Source organism: Lepidochelys kempii, chromosome 2, assembly GCF_965140265.1.
Source record: "Lepidochelys kempii isolate rLepKem1 chromosome 2, rLepKem1.hap2, whole genome shotgun sequence".
Taxonomy (NCBI): Eukaryota; Metazoa; Chordata; order Testudines; family Cheloniidae; genus Lepidochelys; species Lepidochelys kempii.
This window is the reverse complement of record NC_133257.1, coordinates 216,767,809-216,781,733: the sequence shown is the minus strand read 5'-3', so window position 1 is coordinate 216,781,733 and position 13,925 is coordinate 216,767,809. Positions and strand designations below refer to the sequence as shown.

Below are 13,925 nucleotides of genomic sequence, written 5' to 3'. Positions count from 1 at the left end.
CAGGGCAGATACTCAAGAGACAAAGGAGTTTTGATTTCTAGACATACATTTTACGATACTATAATAGCAGATGGAGACTTCTAAAAAGAGAGCTACACATGAGAAAACTGGTCATATGATTCACACATGCATTAAAAATCTTAACAAGAAAGTTGCCTTAATATATGGTTAAGCGTTAAGGCCAATTCGTATGTGGGTGGCTCTGACACTTGAGATTCTTTAAAAAATACCTTAAGATAAAATGTCAGAATTAATCTTGTGAATGAATATAATCCCAACGCAACTACATGCAGCTTTATTATTACAACCAAACCAAGTGAGGTTTAGATTGAAAATAATCTGTATTTTAATAAAAACGTTGTTTGGGGTGAAGTAATGGTGTTTGCAAAATTACATTTCTTTCCATACTTCACAAAACATGTATTGTTTTTTTTAGAGAGGTTGGCACGAGTACCTGTTGGGTTTTAATTAACCAAAACACTCTGGTATAAATTATTAGATAAATGACGTTGGATAACATATAACAACAATGCAGTTGTTACCCATGCATCGCTGGCAAGTATAATTTAAACATTCTTGAAATAGTTTTAATATTAATAATGGAGTTTATTAACATTGCAATCTTTTACCAAAAAAACTAAAACACCGCAACCACTGCGCCACAGTATTGTTGAGATGACTAGCTGGTGTTCTTAATCAGAAAGAAAACAGGGCAACTTTATGCCACCTTGTGGCTTCCAATATGGAATGTTTTAAAACAGAAATATGCCCTAAACCTATGATCTTTATCTCTGAGAGTGGTGTATCCAAGAACTGACTGAAATTTAAACCATCAACAAATTTTTTTTTAAATTGTTGTTGTTACCAAACAGGACCCATATCTGGGTATTTTTCACAGAAGGTATTGTTCTCCTGATTTTCTATCCATGCATGACTATACCTTTTGTGACAATTAACTGTTAAGCAATAATAAATGTAAATGCTTTAAAAAATAAATGACTTTACCTTGTCAAAAGAATTGTAGGTGTTGGTCCTTTATGCTTGTGAACCTCATAATAACGTCCAATATGTTAACAGCTTGTCCTCAATCTGCAGTATTGCCAGGTTAGAATCACGAGCATCTGTCATTGTATTCCTCAGGTACGTTTTAAGTTGCCACAAGGAAGAAAAGCTTCTCTCAGCCGATGCTTTAGTCACTGGGATAGTTAAGTAAAGCACAGAGTTTTGACAGATGTGGAAGGACATCACGTAGTTCCATTTCAAGAAAGAATTGCCATCTTTTTTCAAGCTGGGTGGGCTCCTCTTCCTCATTACACTCATCAGCATTGCTAATTTTGAACATGTGGGGAAAAATTGTGATTTCAGAGTTCAGATCATCTTGATACTGTAAGTGGTGGAAATAGCACCTACACTTTCATCTGATGGGCTTTCAGATGAGAGAATGTCTGCAAGGGACTTGAAAATGAACAGGTCATTCTTGGAAAAGCAGTCTTCTAGCTCCTTAATAAGGGATCCAGAGTTCTGTACAATATTTCTCTCCTATAATAGTCCTCAGGCTTCTCAAAAGAGGACTTTTCCCCTCTTCCCAGTTTTGTGGAAATAACCCCGTTGTGAGGCACACCAGGGCCATGATAACTGTTTTCCTGCCACAGTTCATTAACATTAAAGTTTGGGATACAAAACCATCACCAAGTGGTTGTTTCCATTAGCACTTTCCACATACAAAACATGTAGTAGAAAAGTGAAGTCTTGTACATTTCTGAGAAGTAGATAAACTTCAGCTGTCGAACTCCCACCTGAGATTTCATTCAGAGCTTCAACCATTTCATCAAAAATTTCCAAAATAGCTGATGATAGTCTCAACATGACAGTTGCAACGAGTGTCACTGAGTGATTTAAGAGTAGATGCCCCCCCCCGAAAAAATATTTTCTGACATTTTTTCAAAGACAGCATGTCCCTTTGAGTTGACTTCAATGGAAGTTTGTAGAGCGTGGAGAATTCCGAAAGTGTTCTGGACAACTGGAATGCAGGAAACCATGTCCACTATATACAGATTAAGTATATGGGCGGAGCAGAGAACATAGTAAGACAGAGGATTTTTGTCAAGTGTCTGTGCGGCCACACCTTTATAGAATCTTCCCATGCTGGTGGCTCCATTATAGCATTGACCTCTTAAAGCTGAAATATCAAGTCCCAAGACTGATAGTGTACTTTTGATCAGGGTGGCTAGTGAAGCACCATCCGCTTGCAGTGTCTCGTAGAAGCCAATAAACCGCTCTTTTATTTCAAATGACTGGTTTACGTAACCCACAAGGAGAGCAACTTGTTCATGTTTTGACAGATCCAGTTTCATCTACAATGATGGAAAACACTCCAGCTTCTTTGACTTCAGTTATGATTGAATCTTGCACTTGTGAAGCCATAATCTCAATTATTTCATTTGACACAAACTGTGTAGGTAGGTGAAGTACTTCTGTTCATTAGCCATCATTTGAATCAGTTACTAAGCAGTTTAATCAAGTCTTGCAAATTGCCTTGATTTGTGGAATCCAGTTTCTCATCATGTCCCCTCAAAGGTACACCCTGGCGAGCACAAAATAAAGTACTATTATAGTTTCTAAATATGCTTGGTTGTCCTCCACTGCTTTTTTTTCCTTTGGACTGCCAAGCTAGGATGCAACACTCCATGTTTTACAGGATTGCAGCTTATCCTTCCATTTAACAACAGCTTCTAGATCAGATTCACACTTTGAATGTTCACAAAATCTTTCATTTTCTTTCTTCCATGTTTTAAAACCAGTAATTTGAAATGCCAGTTCACTGTTTTGCCCATTGCCAAATGCTCGACAATAAAAACAGAAAGCTTTGTCATCAGACACTGTATTCAAGCCATTTATGCTCATTATACCACTCTTGCCTGAATCTTCTGGTTTTATTCTGACTGGCATTGGCCGTAAAATCAATTATTGGCTTATTATGGGCCTTCTTCAATATATTCTAAAGCTGCATCCAGTCCAAAGCAAGGGTCTCCTTTATTGAAAGCTGTACTAGCCTCTGTAAGAGCATTTGAATTGGAATCCAAAGTATCAGTGTAACTCTCATTGCTGCTGTTTACATAATTCTGAACTCCAGAAAAGTCAGGTTCAGTTTCTGATGTACTTGGTGGTGGTGATTTAGCTTTCTTTGTGAAGAAAATGTCCAAACTTAATTGTTTTTTCGCCATTCTACAAAGCTAACAGGTACATTTTTAAATTAACTCAAGTTAAATGTAGACTGACCTCAAACCACTTTTCAGAAAAGTATGTCAAAAGCGTAATAAAATTCCACGGTCTAATGAACACATTTGTGAGTGCCACGCTGATTGAAAAAGTGGAAGTCATGTTATAACAATTAAGGTGAAGGGTCAAAGACACCTGGTAGTTATGTTGTTAAGGTTTGAAAGTTTTGAAATACATTTCCCACCCCCCACACACCCACTTGAAGACAGCATCCTTTTGCCCCCACTCAGGTCTGGCCTAAGGGAAAATGGAACCCTGAGTGAACTTGTATTTTGGCGCCCTTTCTTGGAGATTAAGTATGTAGTAGAGACACAGAACATGGACACCCCATTTCCACCTGTGTCTCTGTAGATCCAGCCACCAGGGCCATCTACACCCTCCGGACATTCAACTATGAGATCCTCAAGTAGCTGGACCTGAGGATCCAGGCAAGTGATACGGGCTCCCCTCAACTCTCCAGGAGCGCCCTTATCAAGGTCACAATGGTGGACCAAAATGACAACACCCCAATAATCACCCATCCAGTGCTCACCAACAGGTACGTGGAGATCGGAGTCTCCAGCAAGGCACCCCCAATTCCCTGTTGGCTCAGATAAAAGCCAGAGATACAGCCAATGGGGGTCAATGGAGAGCTCACCTTCTCCTTCATAGAGAAGCCACGGCAGCAGTCAGAGCTCTTAGCCAACAGGAAGACAGATGAGATTGTGCTCAGGGAGTACCTGTCTGAAGACCTGGGGCAGGTGTTCAAAGTCATCATCACCATAACTGACAATGGCAATCCTCCTCTGCCCCCAACTCCCTCATATCAATGATCAACTTCCTGGTAACTGCCATGGCACCCTCCAGCAACTCTCTTGACCACAGTGCCCTCCTGACCACGATGTTCATCCACCAGTAAGGCTGGCCCTGCCCCCACGTTCCTCACAGCTCCTTCCCCACTTACTTCTCCCATTGCCTCCCCCACTGAGAACACAGTGTGGGCCAGAAAAGGCTCCAGATACCTACTGCCAAGCATTGGTAACTACAGCTGTGGGTGACAAAGGGATGGGACTCAGCGGGCTCCCTGCGCCCCCTCTGATGAAGCTGTGCTGCTAGCCTGGTCTCTCTTCCCTGCTCTGGGCACCTCCTACTGGGGCTCCCCAAGAGCACCAGGTGATGGTGCCTTTCCCACTTCCCCTGTGCTTCCCATACCTAGGATGTGCCTCCCATACCCAGGACTGACCTTAGGGAAAATGGTACCCTGGGTGAACTTGTGTTTTAGCATCCTGGCCCCTACTGCCTCCCCAGGCTTACCCCCTCCCCCAGGCCACCTCTGCCTCCCCACCCACCTCCCAATCAGGCCCTGTCAGACATCCAGAGAGGCCTGGGCCACTTCCAGCTTTTGAGGCCCCTCGCCATAATAAAAATAAAAAATGACAACACATGAAAACAAAATAAGGCAACAAAAAAAGAGTGAGACATCATTTGAATATTTTTTTTATTTAGCAAATGCTTTTCTATCCTTTTTCTGTGCAAATGCACTAATTATTGAGGAAAAATCTAGCTTTCGTGCAATGTAACAGTTGATATTAAGCATGGTGAGTCCATTCAAACACTTCTGTCCCATAGTTGAACAGTGATAGTTCTTTACCTGCTTCAATGCGTTGAAGGAGCGTTCACCTGAAGCCACTGATGTAGGCAAACTGACAAAAATAAGCAATGCAATTGTGATATTAGGAACACCCCAGAGAGTCCAAGTGCGTGTATTACTTAAAGCAATTCCTTTGGCTTGCAATCTAATTTAAAGTTCATGGAATATATTTGTTTGAGAAAGATGACCTCGTCACTGAGATCTTTTGAGATTTCTTTGTTGTACTGTTGCTGAAATTATTCAGCTTCAGAAAGTAGATCTTCATTACTCAGGTCTGTTGAACTGCCAAAGAAACGCCAAAAGGGTACAAATTAGTCACAGTGACTCAAATCAACATGTAAGACCTGATTGAATAGAGTCAATGATGACAAGGAAGACATTAACCCTATAATGCTGCTCGGCATCAGATTCAGTAGGTAAGTTGCGATAGGTGGGCAACTCAGATGAAATGCCAACATTCTGTGCTACTAATTTGGACTCCGTCAGGATTGCATCCCTTTGTTCACAAATCTGCTGAATACCATTGATAGGACTTTCAATATTATCCCTCTCAACATCAAGTGTAGCTCTGTGTGCTTCAATTACCAGATTAGTTTGGTGGATCTTTGTAAGTAGCTTCATCCACAAAGATGACATCAGAATGCATTCAAATTTGGACATGTGCACCTGAACGGACTGAAGTTCAGTTCGAGCCTGTGCAGTGAGATTGAGAGATTCAAGCTCATTTAAAGCCTTTCTCACTGAATTCAAGTGCTGCGCAATGGTTGAACACCATCAATCCATGCAGACCACCTAGTTTTGGACATCCCATGCAGTGAAACAGGAAGATATTGCTTCAAAATTTCCCACCTTTATGAACTGAAGAGATTGTACATTTGCTGAACAGTTCCAAAGTAAGTCATTGCCTCCTTGCTTGATTCAGCACAGTCAACTGGAGAAAATAGTTTCATTTATGCTCAAACAGAACTTTTTGTACTTCCCATCCATATTAGATCCATTGTCATAGGCTTGACCAATACAGACTTGAAAATCTAACTTAAAACCTTCTAGAATTTGCTAGTACTCGAGCAGCAATTTCTTTTCCAGTTTTTCTCGTGAAATTATCAAACAAAATAAACCTTTCTTCATTTGAAAATTTTGAGCTGTCTACACTCTTAACATAGCGAATAACCATAGTAGTCTGTCCCTTGTGAGAACAATCTGGAGTGGCATCAACAATGACTGAAAAATACTTGGCATTTCAAATCTCATCAAGAATTGTTTGTATGAATGATCCACATAGCTCAATAAACTCATTTTGTATGCATGTGGAAAGTAGATAATGGACTTGCATGTGCTTTTGACCCTCTTGCGATTCTTGAATACGTTTAACATGCTCTGACAAAAGTGGGTCATATTTGCTGAGGAGCTCAACTATGCCTAGAAAGTTTCCATTTGCACAATCACCAATGCGTTGACTGCAACCCAAAGAAAGCCAATCCCCACTCAGAAAGAAAAAGGATGACATTCAGAACGTGCTCAAGAAACTTTTTTCAGTTATTAGTTTCTGTGGAGTTCAGTCAAGAGTAAATTCTCAATGAACTTTCAGCTGATGCTGCCCTACTGGCTGATTTCCATAATTTTCTTTGTGTGACACTGAACTCTCATGTGATGGTATTCTGTCTTTCAACTTCCTCCAACCTCTGTTGATGCTCCATCCTGATTGATCAGAGAGAACTGATGCATTTGCAGCACTTTTGTTCAAAATGAAGCAGGGTACACAGTACAGAGATTCCAGAGTGGTAGCCGTGTTAGTCTGCATCAGCAAAAACGACGAGGAGTCCTTGTGGCACCTTAGAGACTAACAAATTTATTTGGGCATAAGCTTTCGTAATTTAAAACCCACTTCATCAGTACAGAGATTGTTTTTCCATCCTACAACAAAACCAGTCTCTTGTGCAGGTCTCACCATTTGGAAGAGTTTTTATCAGCAGACAAGTAGGGAAAGCATGATTATCAGCATCTCGTGGAATGTTACTTGGAATTTCAAAACCACCAATTTGAAGAAAAGATTGCATTTGGGCAGCATTACTCTTGTCAATAATTCCAGTATCAGTCACAGTCAAACCTGTAGTACTCATGAATTGCTCTTGCTGAGTAAGATCTACATATTCCTGTTGAGTTTCTTGACGGTACAGAGAACCTTCTGCTGCATCTGTTGCTATCGGCACATCTCCTTCTTGACTACTATCCTCATGTTCAGCTATTGGCATTGAAATATCACCTGTTGCAGTGGCAGAGTTTTCAGTATCTGTAGCATTGTTTGTTGGGTAAACTGTGTTTTCCAGAGGTTTGAGAAATGAAGTTATTGGCTTTGAGCTCTTAACTGCTACTTCACGCAGTCATTTTCACTCTCTCTTACTTGCACCACTTTCAAATCTTCTCTTCATAGTGATCTATCTGGAACATGGAATAAAAATAAAAAGAGACCTTCTCAAAAAAGTTATCCAAATAAATGCATTAATTTCACTCCTTTTCAATTCTAAATAATTGAACCCACTAAGTTCATAAAACAATCTGGTGGATTTCAAAATTACAGAACAATGCTTAGTGGTTTATTTTGTTTTTTTATCTTTTTTTTTTGTCCATTATAGTAAAATGGTTAAATGGTAAGGTCAAAAAACAGCGAAGCTAGAATAAAAAAAATGGAAAACGAGATGGATGATGATAATCTTATCAAGAAAAAACAAAGATTTGATATGAATGGTTTTTTTTATGTGGACAGTTAAATGAATTAGAGTGCTCACAGATGATACCCAAGTTACGAAAATGAGGCAGGCGATGGTGGAGAAAGAGGTGGAAAGGAGGAACAAGGATCCTAGAAAAAGCTAAATCAGGCTTCCCCGTGCCTCCTCGGGCGGGGGGCCTTTTCCACGCACGTCCCCCTCAGCCTTGCTCAGCCCCAACTCCCACCCCAGCAGAAATGGGGAGGGCGGGGGACAGGCGACGCCATGTGCCACCCCTCCCTCGTCGCCTCTGGGGGGAGCAGAGGGAGCCCAGCACCCACACTGGGGGCAAGGCGCTACCAGCGGAGCCTCGCTTCTGAGCCTGGGCTCCGGGTACACCCGGCCGGGCGCTGCCCGCAGCTTCTCTGCAGACTCCGGGCCCCGCGGCCCGGGCGGCTCACACCACGCACTCCCTACTGCGGGACCCGGTCGCTGGGCGGGTGCTCGCTGTGGCGCGTCCCCAGAGCGGGGGCGGCGGGGGGGTCCGCTCGCGCAGAGGGCGTGACCCAAGCACGACGGGGGCGAAGGGAAGAGTTGGCGCAAGGGGGACGAGACCCCGCCACTGCCGTTTGAAGCGGGTTGCTAGGAGACGGATGTGCGCGGGGCCAACGGGCGAGGCTATTGGCGATGACGCTACGGGTGTGCGAGCGCGCGGGAAGCCTCAAACCCCTCCCTGCCTCCCTCGGGAGTGGTGGGTCAGAGGTGAGTTTCCGCGCTTCTCCCTGAGGGCGAGGGAGGCGGGGACGGCGCGTGAGGGGCCGCGGGGCAGGGTTCCAGGGGAGGAGGTTAACCGCCCCCCGTGTTAGGTGCAGATGCTGGCGACGGGGCGCTGGGTCTCTACGGCTTAAAGGTGCAGCGCCCCCCGCCCCGCGCCCTCGGTCAGGCGCTGCCGACTGGACGGAGATCCAGGGCTCCTGAGACGCGGGCGGGGTTCTGCTGCGGGGGCACGTGCCGGGCTATGCAGCAGGGAGGGGCGTTGCTCCATCCCCCGCCCACGAAGGAGGGCGCGTTGGGGGCGTGGCTAAGTTGGAGCCCCGCGGTGACGGACGTGGGGACGTAGTGTGCACGGAGCGCTCTGCCTTTAGGGCATAACGTACAGACCCCTCCTCTGCCCCCGCCCTTTACCCCCGCGTGTAAACCTGGGAGGGCGGGAACGCGCTGCGGCGGCCCCTGGAGAGTGGCGGATACCTGCGCCAATGGGAGGCGGCCCTCGCTTTATTCCCCACCCCGCAGCCCCGGGCGGCCAATGAGCGGCGCGCTGCGGGCAGGGGGCGCGGTTCGCTCTGTGCGGTGAGGCGGCGGCACTGCTTCAGGCTCCGGCAGACGCTGAGGAGGCGGCGGCGGTGCGGCGTGTTGGCGGCTGCGGTGGTGCTGGGCGCTCGGGCAGACATGGGGCTGCCAGCGGCGTGAGGTGCGGGCTGCGCTAGCTTCGCCAGCCGGGGGACGTGCGCGGGAGGGCGGGCGGACGGACCCGGGGGGCGAGGGGCATGTGGTGGGGTGGAGCGCGGACCTAGGTCCCCGGCTCCCCTCGAGCCTGGGGCGGGGCGGCCGGTCAGCCACCCAGCGGGGCTAACGCCTCTCTTGTCGTTGGCAGGGTCTGAGTGCGGCTCGGCGGCCGAGGGGAGCCCGGCGGTGCTTGTGTCGGCGGCGGCTCGCTGTCTCCCCGCCGCCGGCGATGGGGAATGGGCTCTCGGACCAGACGCCGATCCTCTCCAGCCTGCCCTCCTTCCAGTGCTTCCACATCGTGATCCTGGGGCTCGACTCGGCCGGCAAGACCACCGTGCTCTACAGGCTGCAGTTCAACGAGTTCGTCAACACTGTGCCTACCAAGGGGTTTAACACGGAGAAAATCAAAGTGACGCTGGGCAGCTCGAAAACGGTCACCTTCCACTTCTGGGACGTGGGAGGCCAGGAGAAGCTGAGGCCCCTGTGGAAGTCCTACACCAGGTGCACGGATGGCATCGTATTTGTGGTGGACTCTGTCGACATCGAAAGGATGGAGGAAGCCAAGACAGAACTTCATAAAATTACTAGGATATCTGAAAATCAGGGCGTGCCTGTCCTTATAGTGGCTAACAAACAGGACCTGAGGAATTCCCTCTCTCTCTCAGAAATCGAGAAGATGTTAGCAATGAGCGAGCTGAGCTCTTCTACTCCCTGGCATCTGCAGCCTACCTGTGCAATCATAGGGGATGGACTCAAAGAGGGACTTGAAAAACTACACGATATGATCATTAAGCGAAGAAAAATGTTGAGACAGCAGAAAAAGAAGAGATGAGTTCTTTTACCACACTTCTGTCTTAGAGTAGTTCCGTGGTCAGAATTTGACATAACAGCTTCCAAAGTCTGACCTGCTTGCTTGGATGCTGTTAAAGCCTAGTTATGTTAAACAATCAGTTGCACAACTTTGCCTTGTGGAAGTTGTGCAGACACAGAACCTTTTGAAAAGCAAAAACAAAGTAGTTTTTCTAAGGTTTCTGGCACTGTATTATTTTGGATGCCCTATAAAGTAATATAAAGCTATCAGGAAACAGATGGGTGGGTAAATGTGACCTGGATATCTAAATAGCCAAATAAAATGAGTTTTTTTGCTTGGTGTTTGTATTCATATATTCGAGGGTGCATTTTTACAAGCAATTTCCATTGAAGGCATTCAGTGTTTTTAAACTTCTAATGCTCGTAAGTGGAGTGTTTTAGGTGAATATATATATAGCTTTAAAAATATTGATTTCAACAACGTGTATGGAATTAGCAATCCATTATTTCACAAGGCTGTGAGCCTTGGGGTTTTTTTTAATCTTGTTTGGTAATGATTTCCATGAGAGAGTTTGGCTATATGGTATGTTTTTAATTCAACTTTTGAAGTTGAATCACTTTTTTAGTTCTAATACTTGAAACTTCTGTGCTGTGGATTCTTCAACTGATAGAGGAAATAAGACTTGTTAGACAAATACACAACATGCAAGAGCATGGATCAGTTTTCCCAACATGTAACATGATTTGGTGTGTAGTCTTCTTAGAAATAGCTATGCATTGTTATACTGCGCAAACTCGGTTTAGAACATACTCATGTCATTTGGAGACTTGTTCCAGAAATCTTGTTTGTTTGATCAAAAAATTAAGTTACTGTGACATCCCCAGATTATCAACACAAAAGTAAATTTGCTGTTGCAATAAAGGAGATGCATACAGTGATTTAGGTCTCGCAAGATTTTAAGCAGTGCAGCATTCTGGGCTCTTTAGATGATAATGGCAATAAAACTTGATCATAGTGAAATATAAAGAGAGCTAAAGACAACAGAGCACACTTTTTTTGTATCTGCAAAAATGCCCAGGTTGGTTAGTTATACTACTAGGTCACTTTCTATATAGCCTTTTTTATTACAGTTTGTGTAGTGCTTGTGGTTAGGAATGTAAAGAAGCTTTATACACTTGAAACTCTTGACACTGGGAAAACATCAGTTTAAAGATGGCCTGTGTTCTGCTCTAATTATGCTTTAAGCTGTTCTTGTTTACAAAGTGCACAAACAGTATTAACTGGGCAGGACAGTATGTCTAATGAGAAGGGAGAATAGTTTTTCTTACTGGTACAGAACTTCAAACAGCTGTCTAGACATCTTGATTAACAATTGAAAAGGGCTAAACTAGAGCCTGAATTTTAAGATTAACTTTAGTGGTGCTGTAAAACAGAATGTTAGACTATCTTGAAACTTCCATTAGAAATATCAGTCTTAAAGGAACAATGCAAGAATCATTTCATCTTACTCACTCAACCAGCAAAGTTAATGCATTCTTACCTACAGCCATGTATTAAGAGGATAACAGCTGAATGTCAATCAATGTAAGGTATTGATATCTGTTTAAAATCAAACTTCATAGCCAGCAGCTGTTTGTCCAGAAGGTAACCAAAAATGCACTTTAGTGTTTTCAATAATTGAAAGTGACAGCTGGTTTTTTTGGGGTTTTTTTGTTTTTGTTTTTTTAATGACACCCTGATCCTTTTGAAAGAATTGAAGTAGCTTCCAGTGGAGCTTTTGTATGTTGGTTATATATGTACCTGCACTAGTGACATGGAAAGTCACTTACTCAGTAATGTCTATATTTATAGAAATGTGGATAACTTCTTAAACCTCAATAAACACAACTCAAAACAAGTCTGCAGGGAGAAGGTGTTTGACTTCCTTGAGTTGCAGTGAAGTGTTCTTGTTGGCCTCTATGTGCAAATCTCGCTCTCAATAGCAGTAGAACTATCTGCATGGAAATCAAACTCTTATAAATGTGAGATTCGTAAATGTGACAATGTTATAAATCACAGGTATCTCATTAAAGACTTAATATCAATGGCATACTTGTATTATGTTCTATATGTTTGTAATAGAACGCTGTTTGCTTCTAGCTATAGCCACTTCTCTCCTTGTGCAGTCGTCGTGTGTATTGTAAACCTTCCCTTCTCATGAACAGATTTAGATGTTACATACATACTTGCTGGTGCAGTTCTCAAATTCTCAAAGTTCTGAAATCATATACAGTATTAACAGACTACAATGGTAGTATTAAATCCTTCAATCAGCTGCGACTAAAATTTTTACTTGGTTTAGCACTTCTTGTGCTAGAAAGGGTTTGGATTTTTTTTTACTATGTAGATGAAATATGTTGCATTTCTCATACCTATATAAGGGTACTTTTTCATTGCAAACAAGTAGGTTGAAATCTTCAAAGCAGTGCAGAGGATTCAGTCACACCGCTTCTTGATTTTAATGGAGAATGGGAGTAAATCCCTTGCACTGACTTGGAAATCTCAATGGCAGTACTCCATAATTGCTGTCAAACACTTGTGCACACTATACTAATTTCAAGAGCATTCAGTTTTGACAGAGAAACATGTAGGGCTACTTTTTTTTTTTTCCAAAATTGGGTGGGTACAGTTGAACAATTGGAAGCACATAATAGCTCTAAAAAAATAATTAAAAAAAACCCCTCACCTTTGAAGTTTTTGGATGTTCCATATCTAGTGGATCATTGCCCACCAAAACTGATTCCACATCTTTGTGGTACCTTTTATCCCCAAAGGGCTGAGGCCAGTTTGGCTTATACTCTCTAATCTCCATTCCCCTCCCCCTCTTGCTGCCCTAATTAGCAGGTTGCACACTACTATTGTACAAGGAGGCATTGAAATGCCTGTCTCTTTTTTTTATGGCTCATGAGTAAGGGTTGCTTGCTATGGAACATGGTCTGCTTCATCTGAGAGCTTAATAGTTGGTAAAGTAAATTTTGTGGGGAACTGATTGTGTTTCTTGGCCCAAAGCCATGTAAACACTCTTCTTTCCTGTCTACCCAACCTGTTCTGAATATTGTCTGAAGGATACTATATGATACTGTCAATGGGAGGTTAAGGGAAACAGGGTTGATCTTTCAAGCTATGTACACTTAACTGTATCAAACACTAGTGTTAATAAAAAGAAAGGGAGTACTTGTGGCACCTTAGAGACTAACCAATTTATTTGAGCATAAGCTTTCGTGAGCTACAGCTCACTTAATCGGATGCATACTGTGGAAACTGCAGAAGACATTATATACACAGAGACCATGAAACAATACCTCCTCCCATCCCACTCTCCTGCTGGTAATAGCTTATCTAAAGTGATCATCAAGTTGGGCCATTTCCAGCACAAATCCAGGTTTTCTCACCCTCCGCCCTCCCCCCCCCCCCCCACACACAAATTCACGCTCCTGCTGGTAATAGCTTATCCAAAGTGACCACTCTCCTCACAATGTGTATGAAAATCAAGGTGGGCCATTTCACATATACATTGTGAGGAGAGTGGTCACTTTGGATGGGCTATTTCCAGCAGGAGAGTGAGTTTGTGTGTGCGGGGGGCGGAGGGTGAGAAAACCTGGATTTGTGCTGGAAATGGCCCAACTTGATGATCACTTTAGATAAGCTATTACCAGCAGGAGATTGGGATGGGAGGAGGTATTGTTTCATGGTCTCTGTGTATATAATGCATCGGTATGCATCCGATGAAGTGAGCTGTAGCTCACGAAAGCTCATGCTCAAATAAATTGGTTAGTCTCTAAGGTACCACAAGTACTCCTTTTCTTTTTGCGAATACAGACGAACATGGCTGTTACTCTGAAACTAGTGTTAATACACTCCCTGTTGGCTCCCCACTCCTTGGTAACTTATGAAGAACAGTTGGAGGCAGGGGGATATGAACATGGTTGCACACTGTATCTTGAGCCTCATAATG

At 43.7% G+C, this 13,925-nt stretch overlaps 1 protein-coding gene across 1 annotated transcript; it reads left to right on the top strand.

The window, feature by feature from the left end:
• Positions 1 to 8,978: 8,978 nt before the first annotated feature.
• ARL4A (ARF like GTPase 4A) lies at positions 8,979 to 12,020 on the top strand. Its single transcript, XM_073333824.1, has 2 exons — positions 8,979 to 9,085; positions 9,269 to 12,020. The coding sequence occupies exon 2, from the start codon at positions 9,350 to 9,352 to the stop codon at positions 9,950 to 9,952; it is 603 nt and encodes a 200-aa protein (XP_073189925.1). The 5' UTR covers positions 8,979 to 9,085; positions 9,269 to 9,349; the 3' UTR covers positions 9,953 to 12,020.
• The last annotated feature ends 1,905 nt before the right edge of the window (positions 12,021 to 13,925 follow it).

Excerpts from the sequence above, each read along its gene's own strand:
- ARL4A (XM_073333824.1), top strand. The coding sequence starts at position 9,350 with ATGGGGAATGGGCTCTCGGACCAGACGCCGATCCTCTCCAGCCTGCCC.